This window comes from Budorcas taxicolor, chromosome 17 (genome assembly GCF_023091745.1).
Source record: "Budorcas taxicolor isolate Tak-1 chromosome 17, Takin1.1, whole genome shotgun sequence".
Lineage (NCBI taxonomy): Eukaryota > Metazoa > Chordata > Mammalia > Artiodactyla > Bovidae > Budorcas > Budorcas taxicolor.
Window position 1 is genome coordinate 6,686,615 of NC_068926.1, and position 26,601 is coordinate 6,713,215.

The window sequence follows — 26,601 nt, forward strand, 5'->3', positions numbered from 1 at the left end:
TTGGCTGTGGGGGGGGGAGGGGGGGTTGCTGCATGCGTTCTCAGCCAGAGCTCAGTCCAGCCCTGCGGGGGGCCCTGCCCGGCTGATGAAGCCAGTGCCCCCCACCGTGGACCAGATCGGACGCCGGGTCCTGACTGCCAGCTCCAACCAGGAGCCTTGTGCCCCTAGGGGCTCATTCGTAATTGACCACAGAGGGGAGGCAGCCTGTGTTCTCAGGCTCAGCCCAGCTGTGGGGTTTGGTGCTAATTGCCAGTTAGGACAGAGGCCACCTCTGTGCAGCGGTCAATGCATCCTGTGGCTCGGAGGACAGGGAGCGCATACCTCTGTCAAGTTGGGTTTCCCGATAATAGGACCATCTCCTCTGCAGACATGCCTGCCATCCCCAAGGACCGCGTAAGTGGACGGTAGTAAGCGGAAACGTGAACCAGAAGCCTGGACGGATGACAGTAATTGGCAAAGCAGTAAACCTGATATTAATCTGCCTTCTTCTTAAAATTAGGAAGTTTTTTTCTGTATGAGAAAAGCCAGTGTGAACTGGAGCCAATTTTTCATAGTATTGAACTGAACCAAAACTGTAACGTTGACTGGGTTTCCCAAATAACGTTTGATTTGCTCTGAGCCTCTGATGGCGAATGTGGCCCTGCTTGAGGTTTATTTAGGCAGTCAGCAGTGTTGATACTGTTTCATATCATTCTCCCGGAACTGAAGGTGGGGGCGAGCTGCTTTCAGCAGATGCAGGCAGGAGTGGGATTAAATAAAAAGTACGACGGGAACCTGAATTCTCTAATGCTAATGCTAATGCTGATGCTAAGTTGCTTCAGTTGTGTCCAACTCTGTGCGACCCCATAGACGGCAGCCACCAGGCTCCCCCGTCCCTGGGATTCTCCAGGCAAGAACACTGGAGTGGGTTGCCATTGCCTTCTCCAATGCGTGAAAGTGAAAAGTGAACGTGAAGTCGCTCAGTCGTGTCCGACTCTTTGCAACCCCATGGACTGCAGCCTACCAGGCTCCTCCATCCATGGGATTTTCCAGGCAAGAGTACTGGAGTGGGGTGCCACTGCCCTCTCCACCTGAATTCTCTAGTTGCTGCTATTTTTCCCCTCTGACTGCCAGCTTTTTAGCAAGTTCCACTGCTTGGTAGGGAAGAAAGAATTAAACTGCATTTATTCATCTTTTAAGAGCAATAACGAGTTTGGTTAAGGTGGGAGATGTAGCAGTAAGCAACTGAAAAATGAGATGCTTTATTTTTTTCTGCCCTTCTGATCTTTCTGGCCCAGGTAGCTCACATAATCTGGAGTTAGTGTTGCCAGATGTTACATGGGACATGCTTATACTAAAAAAGTGTTCGTTTTTATCTACACAGTTTATTCATAGTATCACAGTTTCACTGAGCATCTGTATTTTAGTTGGCAACCATACCCAGACTTTAATTTTTACGGATTAAGACTTTGCTGTCTTAGCACAGAAAACAAGATGGCCTAATGCAGTGGTTCTCAAAGTTTGTTCCCCAGGCCACTAGCCTCAGCGTCTCCTAGGAACATGTCAGAAATACAGATTCTCAGGCACCACCCCAGACCTGCAGAGTCAGAAACACTTCAGGTGGGGCCAAAAGATCTGTGTTTTGACCACCCTGCCAGGGGATTCCAATACAGCTTAAGCTTGAACGGGGTTGGCCAGGAAGCCAGGAACACAGACTCTGGAGCCAGGTCACCCGAGTTCAAATCCTAACGTTGATGCTTAGCGGCTCTGTGGCTTTGGTCACGGGTCCTTAGTCTCTCCGTGCCCTGTGCTTTGTTCCTGGGGCTGTCCTGAGGACTCAGTGGCGTGAAGCGCCGAGAACAGCGTCTGGGGACACTGCACCAGTGTCTTCCTCTGTTGTTTGCCGTGTCTAACCTGCCCTCTCTTTAGTGTACATGCATCTGAAAGGAGTCCTTCCTGCCCACTCAGAAGGTGGCGAGGGAGCGCTGGCAACATCCGTCAGTGTTTTAGTACTCCACGCTTGCCATTCGTGGAGCGTGAGTGTCACTGCATTTTCTGGCTCGAGGAACAAGGGAAGTTGGGTCAGGGAGCGCTTCTGACATGATCGGTTAGCACAGAGAGCAGTAACAAAACCAGCCTCACGGCGCTGGCAGCTGCTGTCGGCTGCGCTGAGACGCGATGGCAGGGTGCTTAGCCAGCACTCCCAGTAAGAGGGTCTGTCAGGAGCCCTGTAAGCAGATGCAGGGCTGAGCTAATGAGCTAAGTGGAAACAGCACCTTCTTTTCTCAGAGGCTGCAGACAGAGAGATGACTGTTAGTCCCCAGAATGGTACTCTGCAGGGCAGAGCGAGGATCCGTGTGCCTTACTGCTTCATTACTGGGGGCGTGGGGATGGGGGGCTCAGAGGAGCCAGAAGAGGCCAGGCTGGATGGTGGCAGCAGCGCAGAGACTAATTTTTCGTCTCGTGTTCCTTTTGTTGTTGTCGTGTTGTGTTTTTACGTAAGCTTGTAGTTTTCGGGCATTTAAAGGAGTGATCAACTGGTTCCCAGCTTTGACTTACAGACCAGTGACTCTGGCCCCCATTTGCATGCAGGCGGGCTACCAGATTACCCAGCAGAGGCTACCGATCGCTGTGAACGGGAGCTTGGCATACAGTGTCTCTGTGGGGAGGAAGCCAAGTCAGATGGTCACCAGGACCGTGAGGGTGAAGCAGATCCAGCTGGAGCAGGACAGCGGCAAAAGCCTGCACGATGACCTGCGGTCCCAGACGCTCATTGACCTGAACAGGGCAGGTAGGCCTGGGGACGCTCTGTCTTCCTTCCTGCCACTGCCCTTCCCCTCCAGGGTTTTCCCAAATCAGGTGAGGAAACAGGGCCCGGAGGTTGACAGATGGGTCAGAATATCAGCACTGGTGTTGGCAGAGCTGATTAGCCAGCCAGGTGGGGACTGTGGTTTCTATAGACTGCCTTCTGCTGCTGCTGCTGCTAAGTCGCATCAGTCGTGTCTGACTCTATGCGACCCCATAGACAGCCCAACAGGCTCCTCTGTCCCTGGGATTCTCCAGGCAAGAATACTGCCTTCTAACCCGCACCTAAAATAAGATCAACGTCACCACCTAGTCATGAACCAAGCAGCTTGGTGTTGGAAGCAGACAGTAAAAGAACCGAAGTTAAAAATTCAGAAGTGAGGGTAAAGAGAAGTGAGTCAGAGCCCATCAACGATGTGTGTACGCTCTGTCACTCAGGGTCCAACTCTACAACCCCACGGACTGTAGCCTGCCAGGCTCCTCTGTCCATGGAGTTCTCCAGGCAAGAATCCTGGAGTGGGTAGCCACGCCCTCCTCCAGGGGATTTTCCTGATCCAGGGAGCAAACCTTAAGTTTCCCGCATTGCAGGCAGGTTCTGTGCCACCGAGCCACTCGGGAAGTCCGTCAGTGGCGCCGGGTTTCCCTAAAACTCTAGCCTGATGTGCCTGGGGACCGAAACTAGAGAGTCCGGTCAGGCTGACCCTGTCTCTCTGGTAGGGATCGGCCTTCTGGAAGTGGTCCTGGAGCCTGACATGTCCTGTGGAGAAGAGGCGGCCACAGCTGTCAGGGAGCTGCAGCTGATTCTTCAGGCCTTGGGGACCAGCCAGGCCAACATGGCAGGTAAAAGCCGTAGAAGAAGCTCGCTCCTCTCCCCCTTCTGCCTCTCTGCTCCTGCGCTCTCTTCTCACTGGAGTGTAGTCCTCTACATCAGCTGTAGTGGGATTGTTTGTATCCTTTCTCAGCCTTTTCTACCTCAGGGTGTGTTCTCCCCCTTAGAATTTCCCATGGATTATTTTCTGAGCCCCTGACCAAAAATAAATACACAGACAGCAGCCCTACTGAGGCAACTGAGCCCCAGAGTGTGAGATTAGAAGCTGAGGGGCCAGGGCATCCTCCTGCTTCTTGCATCAGGACGCTGTGCGAATTAGTAAAATCATGTGTTTGAACAGCTTCATCAGCCTCAGAGAGAAGACAGAGCATTTATCCAGAGAAGCTCTTAGCTTGTGAGTTCTGTGTGGACAGTGCTTAATTGCTAGGTAATGCCTTTCCTTTGGGTCTTTTTCTTTTCTGCCTTTTATACAAAGTTTTCATCTAGATAAAACTGAAGCCAAATTGTATCAACTGCAAACCAAGGCTATGATTTCACAAAACTTTAACTTTGAGATAAAGTTAAATGCATTTATAATTTAAATTATATTTCTTAGATATACGCAATAGAAATGTAATAGGGAGTTAAACAGAAGAAACGGTGTGGAAATTTGGGATCAAGGAAACTATACATTTTAAGTGTTTGCCGATTGGATATAAAGATCACAAGTTTCGGTCAGTTTCTTTATTGCCCCTCCTATCACTGCTCTGCCCATCCTTATATCCCCATGCTCTTCCCTTCTGTGGTTTCCCCCTATTTTCTTTTTCCAGGGTCTTTTAAAAACCTGCCGCTCACAGAGCACTCCCTGACAGTGTAGAGAAAGGGAGCAAGTTCTTCGTCTTGGGTTAATCCATTGCTCTGTACGTTGGTGTGTTAGTCTAGATTTTTCAGAGAAACAATAAATATGTGTATGTGTGTGTGTGAGAGAGAGATATAAAGAGATTGATTATAAGGAATTAGCTCATGTGATTGTGGAGGCTGAGATATATCATAAGATTTGCAGTCAGCATGCAGCGGGAGAGCCAATAGTATTATAGTTCCAGCCTGAGACTGAAGGCCTGAGTATCAGGACAACCAAGGGTGTATGTTCCAATCCGAGCCAGAGTCCAAGGCAAGACTGCAGTCCCAGCTCCAAGGCAGTCAAGCAGAGACAGCAGATTTCCCCTGATGCTGAAAACTCAGCCTCTGCACTAGTGCTAAATCAAATCTCAGAGAGAGAGTTTTGGGGGAAATAGAAAAGAATAGCTTGATTTCTTTTTTGCCAGGCTAACAGGTGAAACCGTGTAATTCAGACTGGGACTTGTGCCCACAACCTGGCTATAACTCTGACTGGGACTTGACGACTGGGACTTGAACCCACGCAACCAGGGACTCAAAATCTGGCGAAAACCCACAGTGTTCCAACTAAGATCATACACCTTGTTTTAGGACTTAATGAAGGTTACCTGTTCTTAGTTGCTCAATCTGACTCTTTGTGACCCCATGGATTGTAGCCTGCCAGGCTCCCCTGTCAACGGGGATTCTCCAGGCAAGAATACTGGAGCGGGTTGCCATGCCCTCCCAAGGGGATCTTCCCAACCTAGGGTTTGAACCCAGGTTTCCCACATTGCATGCGGATTCTTTACTATCTGAGCCACCAGGAAAGCCCACTGAAGATTAAGGTTTAGTTTCTTGATGTCTCATTGCAGAAAGAATTCCGTGAGAGAGAAAGTGATAGATAAGAAGTGGATTTATTTAGAGAGAAACACATTCCATAGACCAGCTGTCGACCATCTCATGAGGTGAGAGGGACATTGAAATATGGTATAGTTAGCTTTTATGAGCTGGGTAATTTCATAGGCTAATGATTAGGAGGATTATTCCAACTATTTTGGGGAAGGGATGGAGATTTCCAGGAATTGGGGCACTGCTCACATTTTGGTCTTTGATGATCAGCCTGGGAACTGACCTGGCACCTGTGGTTGTATAATTTAGCTTGCTCATGAGTTACAGTGAGCATACACTGAGGCTCAGGGTCTAGTGGAAGTCACATTGTCCACCATCTTGGACCTATTTGGTTCTAATCAGATTATGCTGACTTCTCAGGCTATGTCATTCTTTCAAGGGTTGTACCTCCCTGTTTCAGGTGGATTCATGCCCCTCAACACTGTGTGTCCTAACCTGGGAGGATTTGGTGAAGAGTTTTACAGCAGTAATTGAAGGGTGGGGTTGCTGACAAGGAGCTGGGTGTGTGCAGGGCCTTGCTCCTTTAATCTAGCCTCAGGTGATCTCCTGATGAGCTTCTGTGATTCTCAAGGTTATCAATCTCATCACGTGGACCACAGCCTTGTCTGACTCAATGAAACTATGAGCCATGCACTGTAGGGCCACCCAAGATGGACAGGTCATGGTGGAGAGTTCTGATAAAATGTGGTCCACTGGAAAAGGAAATGGTAACCCACTTCTGTATTCCTGCCTTGAGAACCCCATGAACAGTATGAAAGGCAAAAGATAGGATACTGAAAGAGGAACTCCCCAGCTCAGTAGGTGCCCAATATGCTACTGGAGATCAGTGGAGAAATAACTCCAGAAAGAATGAAGAGATGGAGCCAAAGCAAAAACAACACCCAGCTGTGGATTGACTGGTGATAGAAGCAAGGTCTGATGCTGTAAAGAGCAATATTGCATAGGAACCTGGAATGCTAAGTCCGTGAATCAAGGCAAATTGGAAGTGGTCAGACAAGATGGCAAGAGTGAACGTCGACATTCTAGGAATAAGCGAACTAAGATGGACTGGAATGGGTGAATATAATTCAGATGACCATTATATCTACTACTGTGGGCAAGAATCCCTTAGAAGAAATGGAATAGCCATCATAGTCAACAAAAGAGTCCAAAATGCAGTACTTGGATGCAGTCTCAAAAATGACAGAATGATCTTTGTTCATCTCCAAGGCAAACCATTCATTATTATGGTAATCCAAGTCTATGCCCCAACCAGTAATGCTGAAGAAGCTGAAGTTGAATGGTTCTGTGAAGACCTACAAGACCTAGAATTAACACCCAAAAAAGATGTCCTCTTCATTATAGGGGACTGGAATGCAAAAATAGGAAGTCAGGAAACACCTGGAGTAACAGGCAAATTTGGCCTTGGAGTGCAGAATGAAGCAGGGCAAAGGCTAATAGAGTTCTGCCAAGAGAACGCACTGCTCATAGCAAACACCCTCTTCCAACAACACAAGACTCTACACATGGACATCACCAGATGGTCAACACCGAAATCAGATTGATTATATCCTTTGCAGCCGAAGATGGAGAATCACTATGGAGTCAGCAAAAACAAGACTGTGAGCTGACTGTGACTCAAATCATGAACTTCTTATTGCCAAATTCAGACTTGAATTGAAGAAAGCAGGGAAAACCACTAGACCATTCAGGTATGACCTAAATCAAATCCTTTATGATTATACAGTGGAAGTGAGAAAGAGATTTCAGGTGCCACGCGAGTGTATGTTTCTCGGTTCTCTGTCTCGTCACAACAGAGATTTGGGGCGACGAACATTAAAACCCTCGGCGTGTCACAGCTCTCGGGTCTTGGACAAACCATGTTATAGCTGTTAGGCACATCAGTGTTACAGCTCTGTTTTATTTAGAAGATAGCAGGAGAATCCATCCTCGAAGCGTGAGGGCATGCGAACCCAAAGACTCGAAGGGAAGAGAGTGGAGGAGGGGGGCGGGGGAGGGAGGGAGAGGGAGACGGAGAGAGAGAGGGGGAGAGAGCGCATGCATGCGGGAGAGAGAGGGAGAAAGCGCTTTGGCTCCTCCTCTTATATGATTTTTCCTCCCCCTGGGCCTGCCCTGTGCAGATTGGGCTCGGCCAGGACTGCGGTTTGTTCTACCTGGAGCCTTCACTCTGGTCCTCGGACTTTCCTTTCACCTTCCTTGTCTTTTAGCCACCACCATTTTGGACTCCCTTTCCCTATTCTACCTACGTAACGAAAGGCCTAGATCTGATAGATAGAGTGCCTGATGAACTATGGACGGAGGTTCCTGACACTGTACAGGAGACAGGGGTCAAGACCATCCCCATGGAAAAGAAATGCAAAAAAGCAAAATGGCTGTCTGAGGAGGCCTTACAAATAGCTGAGAAAAGAAGGGAAGCCAAAAGCAAAGGAGAAAAGGAAAGATATACCCATTTGAATGCAGAGTTCCAAAGAATAGCAAGGAGAGATAAGAAAGCCTTCCTAAGTGATCAGTGCAGAGAAATAGAGGAAAACAATAGAATGGGAAAGACTAGAGATCTCTTCAAGAAAATTAGAGATACCAAGGGAACATTTCATGCAAAGATGGGCTCAATAAAGGACAGAAATGGAATGGACCTAACAGAAGCAGAAGATATTAAGAAGAGGTGGCAACAATACACAGAACTGTACAAAAAAGATCTTCACAACCCAGATAATCATGATGGTGTGATCACTCACCTAGAGCCAGACCTGGAATGTGAAGTCAAGTGGGCCTTAGGAAGCATTAGTATGAACAAAATAGTCGAGGTGATGGAATTCCAGTTGAGCTATTTCAAATCCTGAAAGATGATGCTGTGAAAGTGCTGTACTCAATATGCCACCAAGTTTGGAAAACTTCAGGCTGGAAAAGGTCAGTTTTCATTCCAATCCCAAAGAAAGGCAATGCCAAAGAATGCTCAAACTACCGCACAATTGCACTCATCTCACATGCTAGTAAAGTAATGCTCAAAATTCTCCAAGCCAGGCTTCAACAATACGTGAACCATGAACTTCCAGATGTTCAAGCTGGTTTTAGAAAAGGCAGAGGAACTAGAGGTCAAATTGCCCACATCCGGTGGATCATCGAAAAAGGAAGAGAGTTCCAGAAAAACATCTATTTCTGCTTTATTGACTATGCCAAAGCCTTTGATTGTGTGGATCACAACAAACTGTGGAAAATTCTTCAAGAGATGGGAATACCAGACCACCTGACCTGCCTCTTGAAAAATCTGTATGCAGGTCAGGAAGCAACAGTTAGAAATGGACCAGGAACAGCAGACTGGTTCCAAATAGGAAAAGGAGTATGTCAAGGCTGTATATTGTCACCTTGCTTATTTAACATATGCAGAGTACATCGTGAGAAACGCTGGGCTGGAGGAAGCACAGGCTGGAATCAAGATTGCCAGGAGAAATATCAATAACCTCAGATATGCAGATGACACCACCTTTATGGCAGAAAGTGAAGAAGGACTAAAGAGCCTCTTCATGAAGTTGAAAGAGAAGAGTGAAAAAGTTGGCTTAAAGCTCAACATTCAGAAAACAGATCATGGCATCTGATCCCATCACTTCATGGCAAATAGATGGAGAAACAGTGGAAACAGTGGCAAACTTTATTTCTGAGGACTCTAAAATCACTGCAGATGGTGACTGCAGCCATGAAATAAAAAGATACTCCATGCAAGAAAAGTTATGACCAACCTAGACAGCATATTAAAAAGCAGAGACATTACTTTGCCAACAAAGGCCCATCTAGTCGAGGCTGTGGTTTTTCCAGTAAGTCGCACATGGATGTGAGAGTTGGACTATAAAGAAAGCTGAGCACCAAAGAATTGATGCTTTTGAACTGTGGTGTTGGAGAAGACTCTTGAGAGTCCCTTGGACTGCAAGGCGATCAAACCAGTCCATCCTAAAGGAAATCAGTCCTGAATGTACATTGGAAGGACTGATGCTGAAGCTGAAACTCCAGTACTTTGGCCACCTGATGCACAGAGCTGACTCATTGGAAAAGACCCTAATGCTGGGAAAGATTGGGGGCAGGAGAAGGGGACGACAAAGGATGAGATGGTTGGATGGTATCACCAACTCAATGGACATGGGTTTGGGTGGACTCCGGGAGTTGGTGATGGACAGGGAGGCTTGGCGTGCTGCAGTCCATGGGGTCTCAAAGAGGACTGAAGGACTGAACTGAAGGTTATCAAACTGTCATCTTTTCTCTGGAGTGAAGAGTACTTCTTCAAATAGTTAACATCTTGCATTTGTTGGGGATTTTAGTTCTTATAAAGAGCCTGTGGTGTGAATCTCCTGGGGTGGAACCAGGACCCCGCCCCAGGGCTGGGCTAGTGTTTCTTGCCTGCCCCTCCTTTGTCAATGCATCTCCTTCATTCCCTGACTAGCAACTGTTTGAATCTGCCCTTTGGAACTCAGGGAAGGTCATGGAGGCGGGAGTCTGTTCCCTACAAGCAAGAAGCGGGGGACACAGAAAGGCTTCCTTGTCCAGGAGCCCCATAGCATCTTCCTTGGTTTCACCCCCACTGGGCCCTTTGTTCTTGATTTCAGTGGATTGAATGAGGCCCACCCATAGTGGGCAGGTAGTGTGCTTTACTCAATATCAGTTCAAATATTAATCTCCTTCAGAAGCACCCTAAGGACACATCCAAAATAACGTTTAACCAAATATCAGGGCTCCCCTTGGCTCAGTGCTGTTGACACAATTAACCATCTCAGGTAGTCACAAGGGGTTCCATTAAGTACTACTGACGCAGATGACCCATCTGCCTGTTAGATTATAATACCGTTTATTGACCATCTTGCCACACATTTATTTGCATGTTACAAAGGGACTTCAGAAGCTGTAAGGTCATCTTTGTCACATAGGACATCTTAGGGGCAACAAAGTGTAACATCAAAGGCATGGTCTGGGTTGAATCTGGAGACGGAACTTGCTGATTTGCTATCTTCTTTAAGCTACAGGCTGGATAAACAGAGCCACAGGAGTTTGAGTGGCGTAAAGGTTAGCTGCCTGCAAGTCTGTGTATAGAAAAGAGGGTCCGTGTTAGAATAAGAGACCTCTCCACGCTGGATTTTTTACTCCTGCTGCCTTTTTACACATGGAACAGAAATGAAATACGGGCAGGCTGAATGGTTATCCATTTTTGCACTATTGCTGTTAAAAAATTCTTTTTATTTTTCCATTCTTTTTCAAAATAACTGTGGTTCCCACCAAACCTATGGAATAATAAACAGACCACCTGTTAGCTGAGAAAGAGTCCCATCAGCTCCTTGCTATGAGATAAACCAGAGCAGCAAGAACTCATCAGGTGGTGAAGGCAGAGAGGGTTTATTAAATCTCATTCGTCATGATGCTTTTTGTTGCTTTTAAATATGATTCCAACAGCGTTGCCCCCAGCACAGCAGCAGCGTGTGTGAGGGTGTCCTGAGTGCTGTGGGGAGCGAAGGTCCGCCTGGAGTCTGCAAGGGTCCTGCCCTCAGCGCTCTGTCAGCCCAGCCCCCTGCTCGTCCTTATGTCCCCCCACCGCAGGGCACTGTGTCACCAGTGGAGATTGAGGCCTTGGAACCAAGGGCCACCCCGGAGAGCGCCAGTGGACCCCCACGTGCTTTTGCAGTGAAGCTTCAATTGCTCCGGGCTGTGATTCAGTGAGTTCCCGATAGTTTTGCTAATGAGCGTGGACTGGCTCAGCCTGGGTTCCAGAAGTCATTTCCTTCTCAGTGGCCGTTTGCCACTGTTGAGATCCTCCAAGCAGTCTGCTAAGGGGAGCATGTACCCAAGTCGATACACTAAATGTTTCCAAGGCCGTACTGCCTGCTGCTTTAAACATGCTCATCTGTTCCGAAAGCATTCTTTAAAATTAATTTTTCTTCACATTTAAATCCTGTTACTTTCCCCGGAGACTGTTACTACTGTGCCTGTTGTACGTGAGTAGTGGAGGCTTACAGGTTGGGTGGTGTGGCCAGGGCACAGAGGAAGTGACTGAGCTGGGATCTGAGCCCCTCCTGTTTAAGCACTGCGTGCCCCTGCTTCCTGGTGCCAGCCACGACAGGGTGGCCGCTGCTGTGGAAAACAGCCTGGAGACCTGGGGTAGCAGAGTAGGTGCTTCAGACGCCACGGTCCTAGACCTGGGGTCGAATCCTGTCCTGTGCTTCTAGCTGTAGAAACTGGGTGAGGTGTTTGACTTCTTCGAGCCTCCCTTTCTACACTTGTAAAACCAGTTGCTAAATAATTGTATACAGAAAGAGAAAGGAAGAAACCCAAGAGGAGAGGAAGTCATCCGCGTATCAGATAAGAGCTGGGCAGCAGAGTGGGGCGAGCGAGCCAGCAACATCATTGTGGGAGGAAGTCTGGAACTCCGTTTGGGTACTGTCGGGTATGAATCGCCTCAAGGACATCTAAGTGGCTTTGTCATGAACGCTGTATGGTAGGGAATGAATGTGATAATATACACAAAACATATCACAAGTCTTGACAAATAGCCTGTGCTCATTAAACATTATGTGCTTATTAATACGAATAAGTAGTATTACATTTACAGAAATACTGCTCATTGTAAAGAAATAAGCTTTATGAAATATTTTCAGTAAAGTTGGGTCACACTATTTTATCTTACTTTTTGTCAAACCCTGTTATCTGCGTTCTGGAGAGTAAACCAGAAATGAATGACCAGAATGAGACAGCTTAACAGACCTTCACTAAATCCTCAGGCTGCTGCTGTTGACTGAAACCGTTTTCTGCCCTGGTGTTATATTTCTCATGTGTGGATGTGTTTGGGGTGAAAAAATAGCACGTAAGTGCACCATATCATTGTGCTCAGTGGTAGGGTTTTTCATCTTGCTGTTACACATGTCTGCTTCTAGAGGGTGGAAATTGAGCTTGATACTGTCCTCATGAAGGCCCTCCCCTGGTGTTGCAGAATGCACTGAAGCAAACCTGGCTGGTGAGGCTTTTGTGGACTTGAGGCAATTTAACTTAATTTGTTTAAAAGGTATTTCATCTTCATTGGGTAAAACGCCTTTTGTGCGTGTTAGGTACTGTGTTTGAGTCCAGGCAAGGGAACGCTTTCAACACTGCAGGGCACTAAATGAGTCCCCTCAGACCTCTGCAGAGTGTAATCTTCCCTGGGAGAGACTGAAACTCATGCTTTTGTTCCTTTTCCAAATTAAAAGTCTAAATTGTGAGAGATGGTGTTATTTTAAAAGCAAGTGAGGTCCTATTCAAGGTTCTCAAAGCTCAAAAAAAGTTCTCTCCCAAATACTGAAATGGGGTTAGGCAGAGCTCAGCATACTTGGCAAGTTTTCCTTTGAGCTGAATGGGCCTTTCAGATGATTCAGTAGATGAGTCCTGTTCAGACAGAACTTTAGAACTTGTCAGGAACCTACTGTGAGACCAGTCTGCTTACTGATTCCTCAGGCAAGTACCAGGGTATGAATTCATCGAACAGTTGCCTTGTGCCAGAGCCAGCTCTAGGTTCTGGATAGAGAGTGAGGAAGAGAGTATGTATTCACGAGACAGACACATACATTGACAAATAAAACGAAGTAGTTTTATAGTTGCAGTGGTAAGTGGGGCTTCCCGGGTGGTGCAGTGGTAAAGCAGCCACCTGCCAGTACAGGGGACATAAGAGATGAGGGTTCAATCCCTGGGTCTGGAAGATCCCCTGGAAGAGGAGGGCATGGCAACCCACTTCAGTCTTCTTGTCTGAAAAGTGCCACGGACAGAGGAGCTTGGCGGGCTATTACAGTCCAGAGGGTCACAAAGAGTTGGACACACCGAAGCGACTTAGCTCATAGCACGTAGTGAGAAGTGCGTTAAGGAAGCACAGAAGGTACCGTGATAAAGGATACCATTGGAAGGCGAGGACCTCAGGAGACTGCTCCAAGGTTCCAGCCAGCATCAGCTAGAGGGTAAGCATCCAGCCAGGAGCCCAGGCCACGTCCTGGAGGTGAGGGAAAGTGTAGACTATGCCTGCAGGTATTAACACCAGCGAGGCAGAAGACCACGGCAGGGAGAGTGCCAGGAGCAGGGGGCTGTGCCTCAGGTAAGACTGAAAAGGTCAGAAGGCTAAGCCACAGTGCTACAGTGGGAGGGCACAGAAGGGTTTTAAGCCATTGAAGGACAGAGTCAGATGAATGTTTTAGGAAACCATTGGCTGCTCTGTGGACCGTGGGTTTCAGCGGGGTACGAGTGGAAGCAGAGCCCGGGTAAGAAGCCTTCCCAGTAGTTCAGTGGAGGGTGGTGCTGGTGTGGGCAGCGCTGGTGTTCATGAGGATGGAGAGGTCAAGATAGGTGGTTTCGAGGGGGTTTTTTAGAAACAACAGGATTTGTTAATAGGCTGATGTAGAAGGCAAGAGGCAGGAAGAGGTCACACTTGAGGCACGAGGTGGTGGCACTGTTTGCTGACACCGGGAGGCTGAGGACAGATTGCTCTGCGGATGGGCAGATTCTTCAGCTAGGGAAACTGACGCGCCCAACCGCCCCCGCAGGGAGCTGAAGGAGACATCAGAGGTCAGAGCGGGGGTCTGAGCTGAAGTGAGAAGTCTAGGGACCGTCAGAGCAGAGGTGGTGTTTAAAGCCACACTCCTTTACAGAGAGCGCCACGGATGGGAACAGATGACAGAGACGTGGAAACGAGTTCGGAGCCCAGAGGAGACCCGGAGAGTGATGGTGCCAGCCGCTGAGGGGGCTGGTAGGTCACGTGCTGCCTGTGTATCTAGTGAGGTGAGGGCACAGCGTGCCCTGTGTCCGTGTGTCCGAGGCGTTCGACGGCCAGGGCCTGTTGGCGACTTTGGCAAGGTGCTTTAGGGGAGGTGGGGGCAGAAGCCAGGCTGCCACAGGTTCAGGAGTGACTGAAGGGTGAGATCATGGAGACAGTGTGTCAGCAAGCAAACAGTATTTGTTTGAGAGGATTTGCTGAAAAGGAAAGCAGAGAGAGACTAGCTGGATGATGGAGAGAGAATTGAGTTCAAGGGAGCAGGTCTTCAGGTTCTGTTTTTAGTGAAAAATACTGTTGCATACATATCCATACAGGGGCCATGAGGAAGAGAATTAACCCCTGGTGTGGACAGAGGAGAGAACTGAAGGGATGGTGTCCTTGGAAGGAAAGGCCCCATTCTTAGGCCTTCCATCTGGTCTTAAAGATAAGGTGAATTCCGAATAGGCTGCCGTCCTGTGCGGTCCTGAGTGTGTATTCCGGTAACTCGGAGGAGCACCAGTGGGGGTGGGGAGGGGAAAGTCCCACTCGTGTGGGACCTTGAAGGCTGAGCCGAGGTTGAAGGAGGGACAGTACCAGTGATGACCAGGGCACGTGGGGGCCAGCCGCAGGCAGGGAGTGAGCGGCGGAAAGTGCAGGGGCACGGCGGCTAAGACCAGAGGAGGGCTGGTGAGTGCTGGGCGGAGGCAGGGCTCCCAGCGCTGGGAGCCGGCTGTGCTCGCGGTCCAGCGCTAATGGTTGCAGCCGTCCTGTGGAAGGACACAGCCAGAACGGGGAGGGAGGGGGGCTGGACCAGAAGGGGTCGCAAACTACCTATTTCCTTAGGGGTGACTGCTTCCAAAGTGGGCAGGGATGGGGGTGGGGTTCAGAGTCAAAGAAAGTTCTCCTAGAATGAGGGCTGCTGTCTCTGGTTCCTCCCGACCCCCAGCACTGTCTGCTGTGGCAAACCCCTACAGCTGTCAGGAAGGACTCGAGTCCTGTTTGCAGAAGAAAGAAATTATTACAGTACCTGGAGGAAGGAGGAGGGGAAAAAGCCCACGTTTCTGGCTTGTGCCCTTGAGCTGTAAATTCTCAAGGACTCTCTTGTAAATCTCCTGGAATCGCTGTTGGAAATCCACATTCCCTCAGAGAGCAGTGTAGGGCTATCACATAACAATTTCTGAGGCCTTCCCCCCAACCCAGCTCTGACGCTTTGAATAAAACTTCAGAGTAAACCTCCATTTTAACAAAGTTGTTTTTCTTATTTGGCACGAAAGAAATTAGAATTCCCCAGATGGTATATCCAGAATTTCTTCTGTTTTCTGTGTACAAGTGCACAGAAATATCCCTACACACGTATGCACACATCCTGCAGATGCCTTAGGACTGTCAGTCTTGTCAGTGGGCAGAGGTACCAGCCGTGAACTTCAGGACCAACCTTACCTTCTTTGAGAGTGTGTGTGTGTGTGTGTCTGTGCGTGCGGGTGTGTGTGTGCGCGTGCTCAGTTGTGTCCGACTCTTTGCAACCCCATGGACTGTAGCTCACCAGGCTCCTCTGTCCATGGGATTCTCCAGGCAGGAATACTGGAGTGGGTTGCCATTTCCTATTCCAGGGGATCTTCCTGACCCAAGGATCAAACCCATATCTCATCTCCTGCATTGGCAGGCAGATTCTTTACCACTGGCGCCATGGACATCAGCTAGAATTAGATATTGCTTGCACTCTCTTGCCTTAAAAAGACTACGTTCCCTCAGAGAATTTCTAAAGAGTTGTCTTTTTTTCTTTCCTTCCAGAGGGCCAGTTAAGAGTGGATGCCAATATATCTGTGCATCGCCCTGGGGAGCCTTTGGGCGTTCGAACCGAAGTGAAGAATCTCAACAGTGCCCGATTTTTGGCCAAAGCTATAGGTGAATGTCAGCTGTTGCTCCTCATATACTTCTTTGTAGCAGCTGTTTCTGTGTAACAGGCTTCCCCCCAACCCAACTTAATGACTTATATGATAACATCTCAGCTTCACGGTTTTGTGGGTTGGGTGGTTTTCTGCTGGTCCTGCCTCAGCTCTTTCATTTTACTCTGGGGAGCCAGCACTCTGGTGAGATAGAGTCCAGGAGGACCTTACATGCTGGGGCCTTGGTGCCAGACGTCTGCTGGGCTTCTTTACCCATGTGGGCTTTCTGCATTCACTTGCTTAGCCCAGGCTTTCTTATTTGGCAGAGGTGGCATTCTAGGAGGATGAAGGCAGATCCCTCAAGTCCTCTTCAGTCCTTAGCTCTAGAACTTGCACAACATTTCTTCCAGCACATTCCATTCAAAACAGGTTCAAGGCAAGGGGGAGGAAATAGACTCCACCTCTACGGGAGGATTTGCAAAGTTCTGTAACTCTGTTTTTCCATGTGCCACAACCGGTCTGAACTGTATGACGTCATATTTGCTATAGATTAGCCACAGTCTGACCTAACTGGTCCATATGTTTTTCTGCTTTTAACTGTTTTAACTAACAGATTGCTTGAAAGTGAAAGTGTTAGTCGCTCAGTCGTGTCTGACTCTTTGCTACCCTGTGGGCTGTGGCCCACCAGGCTCCTGTGTCCATAGAATTTTCTAGGCGAGAACACTGGAGTGGGTTGCCATTCCCTTCTCCAGGGGATCTTCCCAGCCCAGGGATTGAACCTGGGTCTCCTGCATTGCACGTGGACTCTTTACTGTCTGACCCACCAGAGAATAGATTGCCTAGGCCTGTGTAACCAAGTAGTGATCTTACTGGAGCGCATGCTGTGGCTCTTTCAGTGTGGACAGATGTATGCTAGTAATTAAATAGAAGCACTGAGCAAGCTCAGCAGCTGGAGCGGTCCGTAGAAGTTGATGACTGAATGTGAGGGGGTGACATCTCAGAAGAATGAAAGTACTCTTTAAAACCAAAGGTATCTTAGAGGAAAAGAGAAAGAAGGGTGGAGGTGGAGGTGGAGGCACATCCTTCAAGGGGCGCAGAGCAGAGGATGGATGAAAGTGGCATCCCAGCCAAAGCTGAGTATTAGAAGGAAGATAGATTTTCTGGTCTTGTATAAAACTTTATTATCCTGAACCTGAAATAAACAACCAGCCTTAATGAAGACACTGTGAGTCTATACAGTTTCAAGAAGAAGGCATTAACGTGGTCAAGGGCCTCAGATACGCAGCTGTATCAGTGACCTCAGATATGAAGATGACACCACTCTTATGGCAGCAAGTGAAGAGGAACTAAAGAGCCTCTTAACGAAAGTGAAAGAGGAAAGTGAAGAAGCAGGCTTAAAACTCAGCATTCAAAAAGTGAAGCTCATGGCATCCAGTCCCATCACTTCATGGCAAAGAGATGGGGAAAAAATGGAAACAGTGAAAGACTGTTTTTTGGGCTCCAGAATCACTGCAGATGGTGACTGCAGCCATGAAATTAAAAGATGCTCGCTCCTTGGAAGTAAAGCTATGACCAACCTAGACAGCATATTAAAAAGCAGAGACATTATTTTGCCGACAAAGGCCATCTAGTCAAAGCTATGGCTTCTCCAGTAGTCATGTATATATGTGAGAATTGGACTATAAAGAAAGCTGAGCACTGAAGAATTGATGCTTTTGAACTGTGGTGTTGGAGAAGACTCTTGAGAGTCCCTTGGACAGCAAGGAGATCAAACCAGTCCATCCTGAAGGAAACCAGTCCTGAATATTCATTGGAAGGACTGATGCTGAAGCTGAAACCCCAATACTTTGACCACCTATGTGAAGAACTGACTCATTGAGAAAGACCCTGACGCTGGGAAAGATTGAAGGCAGGAGGAGAAGGGGACGACAGAGGATGAGATGATTGGATGGCATCACCGATTTGATGGACATGAGTTTGAGCAAGCTCCAGGAGCGGGTGATGAATAGGGAAGCCCAGTGTGCTGCAGTCCATGGGGTTGCAAAAAGTCAGACATGACTGAGGGACTGAACTGAACTGATGGTCAAGGGGATGACATACAGGATGTATAGGGGAAACGTCCCACATAAGGACAGGCTAACAAGGGTGGACTCTTCTGCTTGTGAGAGGAGACACTGTCCATGTGTCTGAGGCTGCAAAAGGTCTGGGCCAGGAGAAACCCTTCCAGCTCAGGTTGGTGAAGGTGAAGCTTGGAACGAACAGAAAAAAGTTCCATTTTGCCTTGTAGGTGAGTGTCCTGAAGCTCATTATTGTAAGAGGTGGTGATTGGCACTTAAGCAAGCAACAAGATTTTAGGTAGATTCACCGCAGATGAGTTTGAAGCCTTTGGCTGCCCCTAGCCTTCTGTTGTCCTATGAAGTACCCTGTGGAGCAGCGGTCTGAGACAGAACTCTACCTGTGGTTGGGCTGGGGCTGGAAGAACCCCAGCTTTCCTGTTACGGGCTTAAGTCCCCAAGCCTGTAGTTTTTCCACCCCAATTTTCTCCTAACATCAGGCCTTTTAGCCATCCTCTTGGTGTTTGTTGCTTTTTGTCAGCTCAGTAAGAGTCAGGATTTGGGCGAGGGCAAGAGGAGTATGTTTTAGTGGAGAGTTAATGGCAACCCACTCCAGTATTGCCTGGAGAATCGCATGGACGGAGGAGCTTGGTGGGCTACAGTCCACGGGTCGCAAAGAGTCGGATATGACTGAGCGACTTCACTTTCACTTTAAGGAGGGAGGGAAGGCTGGAGCTCTTTTCATAGAGAAGCTCGGCTGCTGAGGCTGTGCTCCGCTCACCACTGCTGCCTTGTTCGGTGGTGAGGGGGCATGGCGTAGAGCCCCGGCTCTTCAGCATTCGGGGCCATAGATCCCTTTGAAAATACAGTGGACATTCTGGGTCATTTCTCCAAAATCTGTGCCTAGGCACACACCCACATTTGTATATAGTCCCAGGAGATACCAGAACCCCCTGAAGCCTGTCCATGGATCCTGGGATAAACACTCTTTGATAAGCAAGGGTCCTAGGTCCGGAGTCGCCTGTCCTCAGCATTGGCCCTAGCCCTTCTGCCAAGCTGTGTACTTGTGTTCTGGACTGGGTCACGTTAATTGCTCTAAACCTGAGTTTGCTCAAAAAGTGAGAGAGCAGAGCTTCCTAAAAGACCCTTCCCAGCAGTATTTTTCTATGATGGCAGCAAGAAGAAAAAAATACAGCATCTGTGGAAAGAATTATTATAAACAACTCCCTTGATTATTTTTTGACCTAAAGATTGAAAGAGTTCCAATTATTGCTTAACTGGATAAAGGAATCAAATATGATACTAAACTATTTCTTTTTAGACTATGAAATTCAGAGGCAAATCAATGAACTTGAGAATGGAGGTGAAATTCTGAATGAAACTCGCTCGTTTGATTACAAGCTTGGGTGAGTTTGCATGACAGCATCTTGAATACAGGTCGGTGAGGCTCCGCAGACCAGCCATATCACCATGAAGAAGGTACCTAGCTTCTCTGCGGTCTGGTTTCCTCATTAGGAAAATGCCATACCCCACAGGGATGTGATACACCCTCCAGGGCTAGTGACAGATTTCACTTGACTGAACAGACTTGGAGTCTTAGATCCTGGCCCCTCCCTGGATTCCAGCTTACCTCCTTTGTGCCAAGAATTTTTACTTCCTTAAATTTTGTCAGACCTGCTCATTTCAGCTTAGAAGTGGAAGAAAGCTTGGAGCTGGTGTGTTTATCTGTTCAGTATCTCTGAGTCTTAACTTTCTGATTCTTTGTTCCCCGGTGGCTCAGACAGTAAAAAGTCTGCCTGCAATGCAGGAGACCTGGGTTCAGTCCCTGGGTCAGAAACATCCTCTGGAGTAGGAAATGGCAACCCACTCCAGTATTCTTGCCTGGAGAATTCCATGGACAGAGGAGCCTGGCAGGCTACAGTTCATGGGGTTGCAAAGAGTCGGACACGACTGAGTAACACTTTCACTTCTTCATACACTTAACAGAAGACTAGGGGAAAGATTTCAAAAGCCTGGAGTTTGAGCTGGTTAAATGTTGGAAACATTGAAGCAATTTCTTTTTCTTTTTTTGACTTATCATGCTACACGTATGTCTTTTTTTACTATCATTTCTGCAGCGTATTCAGGAAAGTGTCTCCCATAGCAGGCAGAGGAGCTTGAGCCCCCTGGTTCCCCTGTTGGTAGCGAACCCTTGTCTGCATACATACCAGCCTTGGCTGCAGTGCTTTTTTAAATGTTTTCTCATTTAACTGTCACAGGTGCACCGTGCCGATGAGAGACAAAGAAGGAAAACAAGACTACAGGTGGTTACTCCTCTTGTCAAAATACCATTTTCTGTTTGGCTCGTATTCCAGGCCCACTTACAGACCGACGCAGAGATCCTGGGTGGCTTTTAGGAACCACTTCTGTTGTTGTCTTTGCACGGTGGAAGATCCAGGGGTCCTGGTTTATGTGTGTCCTGAGAGGAAGAGCATTTTGATTTGGGAGCCGTGGAGTACCTTATTTGACAGGATTCAACGGCTGGAAAACACTTAGGCACTCACCTCGTCAGAGCTGTTCAACTGAGCCGAGAGGATGGCCTTTGAGGGGGGACCCAGGCTGATCTCGTGCTTACTTTTAGTGACAAAGTCAGTAATGCAAGGACTGTAAGAAGGTAGAAAAAAGAGCTGTATATGTTAATGGCAATTCCTGTCACATCTCAGGTAATACTGTTTAACAAGTTAGACTTAATATGAGATCCAGAAACAAAGCAAATGAGAAGAATAGCTTTGGGGACTTCCCTGGTGGTGCCCAGTGGCTAAGATCTCACCTTCCTGGGCAGGGAGGAGGAAACATTGAAACAATGATCCCCTGATTGGGGAACTAAGATACCGTGTGCCTCGACAGCCAAAAAAACATAAAGCAGAAGCAATATTTTAACAATTTCAATAAAGATTTTAAAAATGTTCCACATTTTTAGCTTAGGGTAAATTGAGCCTCTTGTTTCTTCCCCTGTTTATCAGACTGCAAAAGTTAAAAGTTTAAGCAACAAAGTGGTAGAGGTTGGCACTTTACTTTGTGAAGTGCAGGAAGATATGAGAATAGCCATTGCTGTCGATGAGGGACGAATATAGCATCGTGATTTAGGAGGGAAGCAGCTCATAAACCCCAAGAGTGGACGTCACCTCGAGGACGCCTCTCATGTGTCTGCCAGAGTCACCCTTGCTCTCATTACAGTGCTCTCTCTAGGTTCAGTCTGTTCTTCCCAAGAAACTTCTGTTTTCCCGTGTGGCCCCTGCTGTGTTGGTGCTGCTCTCTCGCTGAGCATGGTGTTGGCTTTTAGCAGAGTCAGTCGCTTCAGGTTGCTCCCCTGGGTTAATAGATGAGGTTTGGGAAGCCTCCCTTTGCTTTCCTCTTGCCTTCAGAAGTCAGGCTGATTCATAGCACAGATTTGGCATTGAGGTGATGAGTTGCTTGCATTTCTGATCTATTAGCTGGGAGCCACCATTTATTCAGCGTAACCCTGCTTCTGCATAAGCCCTCTGACAAGTATGGGCAGAGGGAAAAACGTTAGATGCTAGAATAGACAAAAGGGGAAGGACACCTTAGTTTGACAAGAGCTGATGCAGTGATGCAGCGTCCGCATTTTTTTTAATTGACTTTTTTATTGCAGTTTTAGTTTGCCAGCAGAATTGAGTGGAAATTAGAGTTCGCATATACTTCTTGGTGTATGCTGTATACCTCCCTGCCCCAACACACACACACACACACACACACACACACACACACACACACACACAGAGGTTTCCTCTTATAACATCTTGCGTTAGTGTGTAATGTGGTAAATTTGTTAAAACTGATGAACCAGTATTGATACCTTGGTAGTAACTGAAGTCCATAGCTTACCTTAGGGTTCACCCTCATGTCGTCTGTTCTGTGGGTTTAACAGGCGTGTGATGGCATGTGTGCACCGTTACAGTCACACAGAGTGGCTTCACTGCCCTGAAACCCCGCTGTGTTCCCCTAGTCATCCCTCCCTCTCGCCTACCTTCTGCATTTTATTGGGTTGGGCCAGAAGTTCTTTGGGGTTTTTCCATCAGATGTTATGGAAAAACTTGAACAAACTTTTTGGCCAACCCAATATTTAGCGAAGTCCATTTATTTATTCCAGTTCCCAAGAAAGAAGGTTCCCCTTTCATAAAAACTGCTAAAAATACTGAAAATTTTAAAGTGGGTGAAATCACCTTTCTTCCTAAAAAGTAAGTTGCTCTTATTTGGTTCTGTTTTTTCCAATCCGTGTCTTGTTGTGAATATGCAGTTGATCCATAACTATAAACAGCAGGGCGGCATCAACCCTGTGCCGCGCCCTTTTCACACAGTGCTCGTCTATAAGCATGGAGAGTGCTGGATGTGGTGGTTCTGATGTTACATTTGTACAAGTACTAGTTCCTGGAAAAGCAGGAGACTTGATGTGGGACTTCAAAAACTATTTGTAGCAGCATCTGTAGACAGAGCTTCACATCGACTGTAGTTTGTCTCTTCCAACTCAGCCCAGTACGGAGAGTCAGGCCGTCTCCTCTCTGCACCCAGGTTCATGCCGGAGCCCAACCTGCCCCCGCTGCTGCTCTACGACTCAGGGTCCCTCCCCTCCGGCGCAGACCCGCAGCAGGTGATCAACATCGACAGGCTTCGCGAGCGGCTCCCCGAGCTGCCCCGGGTGACCCGCGAGAGGCTCGTGCGACAGTACGGGATGCTGCCGGAGCACAGCTGCGCCCTGCTGGTGGGTCCTGCCAGAGGCTGCGGTCGGCCGCCGGGCGGGTGGGGGGCCTCGGGTGGAGTGCGGCGGCTGCGCTGTACCGGGAACCAGGGCGCTGGCCTTCCTCACCAGCCTTAGGGTGGATCCGCCTCTGAAGACCCCGAGGCGGGCTCCTCGGTCAGTCTCCGGGTGGAGTGCGCCGGCTGCGCTGTACCGGGAACCAGGGCGCTCGCCTTCCTCACCAGCCTCTAGGGTGGATCCACCTCTGAAGACCCCGAGGCGGGCTCCTCGGTCAGTCACTTCTCGCGTGCATACTTGCAGAGCTGCTCGCAGCAGCCGTGGAGGCTTCTTGAAGACAGTCCGGATGTTCCGGATGGTTCTTCACTTGTCTCTCTGCAGGACAAAAGGAAATCAATGTGTAGGCTTTCTGGATGTCTGGCGGTGTTGAACCATGCCAGGGTCTGGCAGGAAGTTGGGTTCTCACAAAGCAGACAGTTGTTTTACCGACTGTAGAAGAAACGTTTATTCCGCACAAAATGCTGCAAACTGACTAAACGCCTCAGTCCTTGGAGGGGACCTCTGAAGGGGCCGTTACGAACCTGACACCGTGGAGATGTGCTCAGGGATTTTCCATCCTGTCTAGGGCTGCGGGGCTCAGCGGTTCCGTTGGTCACGCCACGTTAAAGTGGCCCGGCATCCGTGAGGGGGGTGTGGCGTCACCGGTGTCTTCTGCCTGTCTGTCAGGGAGGCTGTGCGGAGGTTCTCCGCGGCGTCTCTCAGGGACAGGCTGCCTGCCGCACTCATCGCCTGGAGCACAGAATCTCTGGGAAGTCTGGGCTGTTGCACTGTGATTGAGGGGTAACTGAGCAGGGATGTTAGGATATTCATGTTTGTGCATATATTTACACACTTCAGTGACAAAACCCTGCCGTTTCTGGTACATGGTAGGCGAGCGACTGCTTGTTGAATGAATGAGTCTGTTTATCATCCATAAATCAGCTCATTTGAAAAGAATCAGAGAGTATAGAAAACTCGGTTTTGTCAGATCGACCTGGAGAAGACACACGCGTCCCAAGAGTCTTCAGGGTAGTAGGTGTCTGTATGAGACTCACAGGCAGCCTTGTTCACCGCGTCAGACATGGTAGGTTCTTTTCTCACACTGCAGGCCCAGTGGCTCGCCGCCTCCCGTGCACTGCTGTTGTATCTTGCCCCACACCTCTGTGGCGATTGTGTCGGTGTATTCTAGTTCTTTATTAATTGGTGTGTTTTGTTCCGGCAAGGACTGTCTCATCCGCTCGCCGTGTCAGCACTGCTGAACGCCAAGCCTGTGTGTGAACCAGTGAGCAGCTTGTTCAGAACACCTTTTAATCTGGAACCTCTTAGAATTCACACACTGTTCCCAAGTTGATTTAACAAACCCCGAATTTTAGTCTCACACACCTTCCCCACCATCTTGAATTTCCAGCCCACTTGAAATCAACTTCAGAATGAACACTGAATGCTAAGTTCTGGTCCTGCATTTTGTAATGTATTTGCCAAATTCTGTAAGGATGAAAGAGGACACAAACCGAGGCTTCTCAGCCCCAGAGATAGTGTTCACCTCCAGCAAGTTCTCTGAAGCAGACACATGTTCATGTCTGTGTCCCAGGCTCCACTTCTGTGTGTTTCAAGCGCCTCAGCCGCAGAGGCCTTGGAGAAATGTTTGCGGATGGTGGCAAGTGAGTGAGTTTCTGGTTTTTTCATAGTTTAAGGCCTTGTTTTGTTGTCGTTTGTTGTTATTAAGTCGGTAAGTTGTGTCCAACTCTTTGACCACGTGGGCAGCACGCCAGGCTCCTTTGTCCTCCGCTGTCTCCCAGAGTTTGCTCAGATTCATGGCCATTGAGTTGGTGATCCTAGCTAACCATTTCATCCTCTGCCACCCTCTTCTCCTTTTGTCTCAGTCTTTCCCAGTTTCAGGGGCTTTTCCACTGAGTCGGCTCCTCGCTTCAGGCATGTCTGACTCTTTGCCACCCCATGGAGTGCAGCACGCCAGGCCTCCCTGTCCATCACCAACTCTCGGAGCTTACTCAATCTCATGTCCATTGAGTCAGTGATGCCATCCAACCATCTCATCCTCTGTTGTCCCCTTCTCCTCCCACCTTCAACTTTTCCAGCATCAGGGTCTTTTCTAATGAGTCAGTTCTTCACATCAGGTGGTCAAATTATTGGAGTTTCAGCTTCAGCATCAGTCCTTCCAATGAATTTCAGGACTGGTTTCCTTTAGGATAGACTGGTTTTATCTCCTTGCAGTCCAAGGGACTTTCAAGAGTCTTCTCCAGCACCACAGTTCAAAAGCATCAGTTTTTTGGTGCTCAGCCTTCTTTATCTCACATCCACACATGACTACTGGAAAAACCATAGCTTTGACTATATGGACCTTTGTCAGCAAAGTGATGTCTCTGCTTTTTAATACCCTGTTTTGGTTTATCATACCTTTCCTTCCAAGGAGCAAGTGTCTTTTAATTGCATGGCTGCAGTCACTGTCCACAATGATTTTTGGAGCTCAGGAAAATAAAATCTGTCCCTGCCTCTATGTTTTCCCCTTCTATTTGCCATGAAATGATGGGACCAGATGCTATGATCTTAGTTTTTTGAATGTTGAGTTTCATATCAGCTTTTTCACTCTCCTCTTTCACCCTCATCAAGAGGCTCTTTAGTTCCTCTTCATTTTCTGCCATTAGAGTGAACTTCCAGATGTATAAGAGGGTGTTTGCTATGACCAGTGCATTTTCTTGGCAAAACTCTATTAGTCTTTGGCCTGCTTCATTCCGCATTCCAAGGCCAAATCTGCCTGTTACTCCAGGTGTTTCTTAACTTCCTACTTTGGCATTCCAGTACCCTATAATGAAAAGGACATCTTTTTGGGGTGTTAGTTCTAAAAGGTCTTGTAGGTCTTCATAAAACCGTTCAGCTTCAGTTTCTTCAGCGTTACTGGTTGGGGCATAGACTTGGATTACTGTGATATTGAATGGTTTGCCTTGGAGATGAACAGAGATCATTCTGTCATTTTTGAGATTGCATCCAAGTACTGCATTTCGGACTCTTTTGTTGACCATGATGGCTACTCCATTTCTTCTGAGGGATTCCTGCCTGCAGTAGTAGGTATAACGGTCATCTGAGTTAAATTCACCCATTCCAGTCCATTTTAGTTCGCTGATTCCTAGAATGTCGACGTTCAGTCTTGCCATCTCCTGTTTGACCACTTCCAATTTGCCTTAATTCATGGACCTGACATTCCAGGTTCCTATGCAATATTGCTCTTTACAGCATCGGATCTTGCTTCTATCACCAGTCACATCCACAGCTGGGTATTGTTTTTGCTTTGGCTCCATCCCTTCATTCTTTCTGGAGTTATTTCTCCACTGATCTCCAGTAGCATATTGGGCACCTAATGACCTGGGGAGTTCCTCTTTTGGTATCCTATCATTTTGCCCTTTCATGCTGTTCATGGGGTTCTCAAGGCAAGAATACTGAAGTGGCTTGCCATTCCCTTCTCCAGTGGACTACATTCTGTCAGACCTCTCCACCATGACCCACCTGTCTTGAGTTGCCCCGCAGGCATGGCTTGCTTTCGTTCAGTTAGACAAGGCTGTGGTCCTAGTGTGATTAAATTGACTAGTTTTCTGTGAATATGGTTTCAGTGTGTCTGCCTTCTGATGCCCTCTTGCAACACCTACCATCTTACTTGGGTTTCTCTTACCTTGGGCATGGGGTATCTCTTCACGGCTGCTCCAGCAAAGCACAGCCACTGCTCCTTCCCTTGGACAAGG

General features: G+C 48.0%; 1 protein-coding gene across 2 annotated transcripts in view; it reads left to right on the top strand.

The window, feature by feature from the left end:
- The window catches only part of GATB (glutamyl-tRNA amidotransferase subunit B), a 97,133-nt gene that overhangs the window by 35,206 nt on the left and 35,326 nt on the right, over positions 1–26,601 (top strand). For both annotated transcript variants that reach the window (XM_052654689.1, XM_052654690.1), the window contains exons 4-9: positions 2,572–2,770; positions 3,502–3,624; positions 15,909–16,022; positions 19,379–19,463; positions 20,316–20,360; positions 22,627–22,816. In XM_052654689.1, coding sequence (XP_052510649.1) covers positions 2,572–2,770; positions 3,502–3,624; positions 15,909–16,022; positions 19,379–19,463; positions 20,316–20,360; positions 22,627–22,816 — 756 coding nt within the window. The remainder of the gene's footprint in view (positions 1–2,571; positions 2,771–3,501; positions 3,625–15,908; positions 16,023–19,378; positions 19,464–20,315; positions 20,361–22,626; positions 22,817–26,601) is intronic.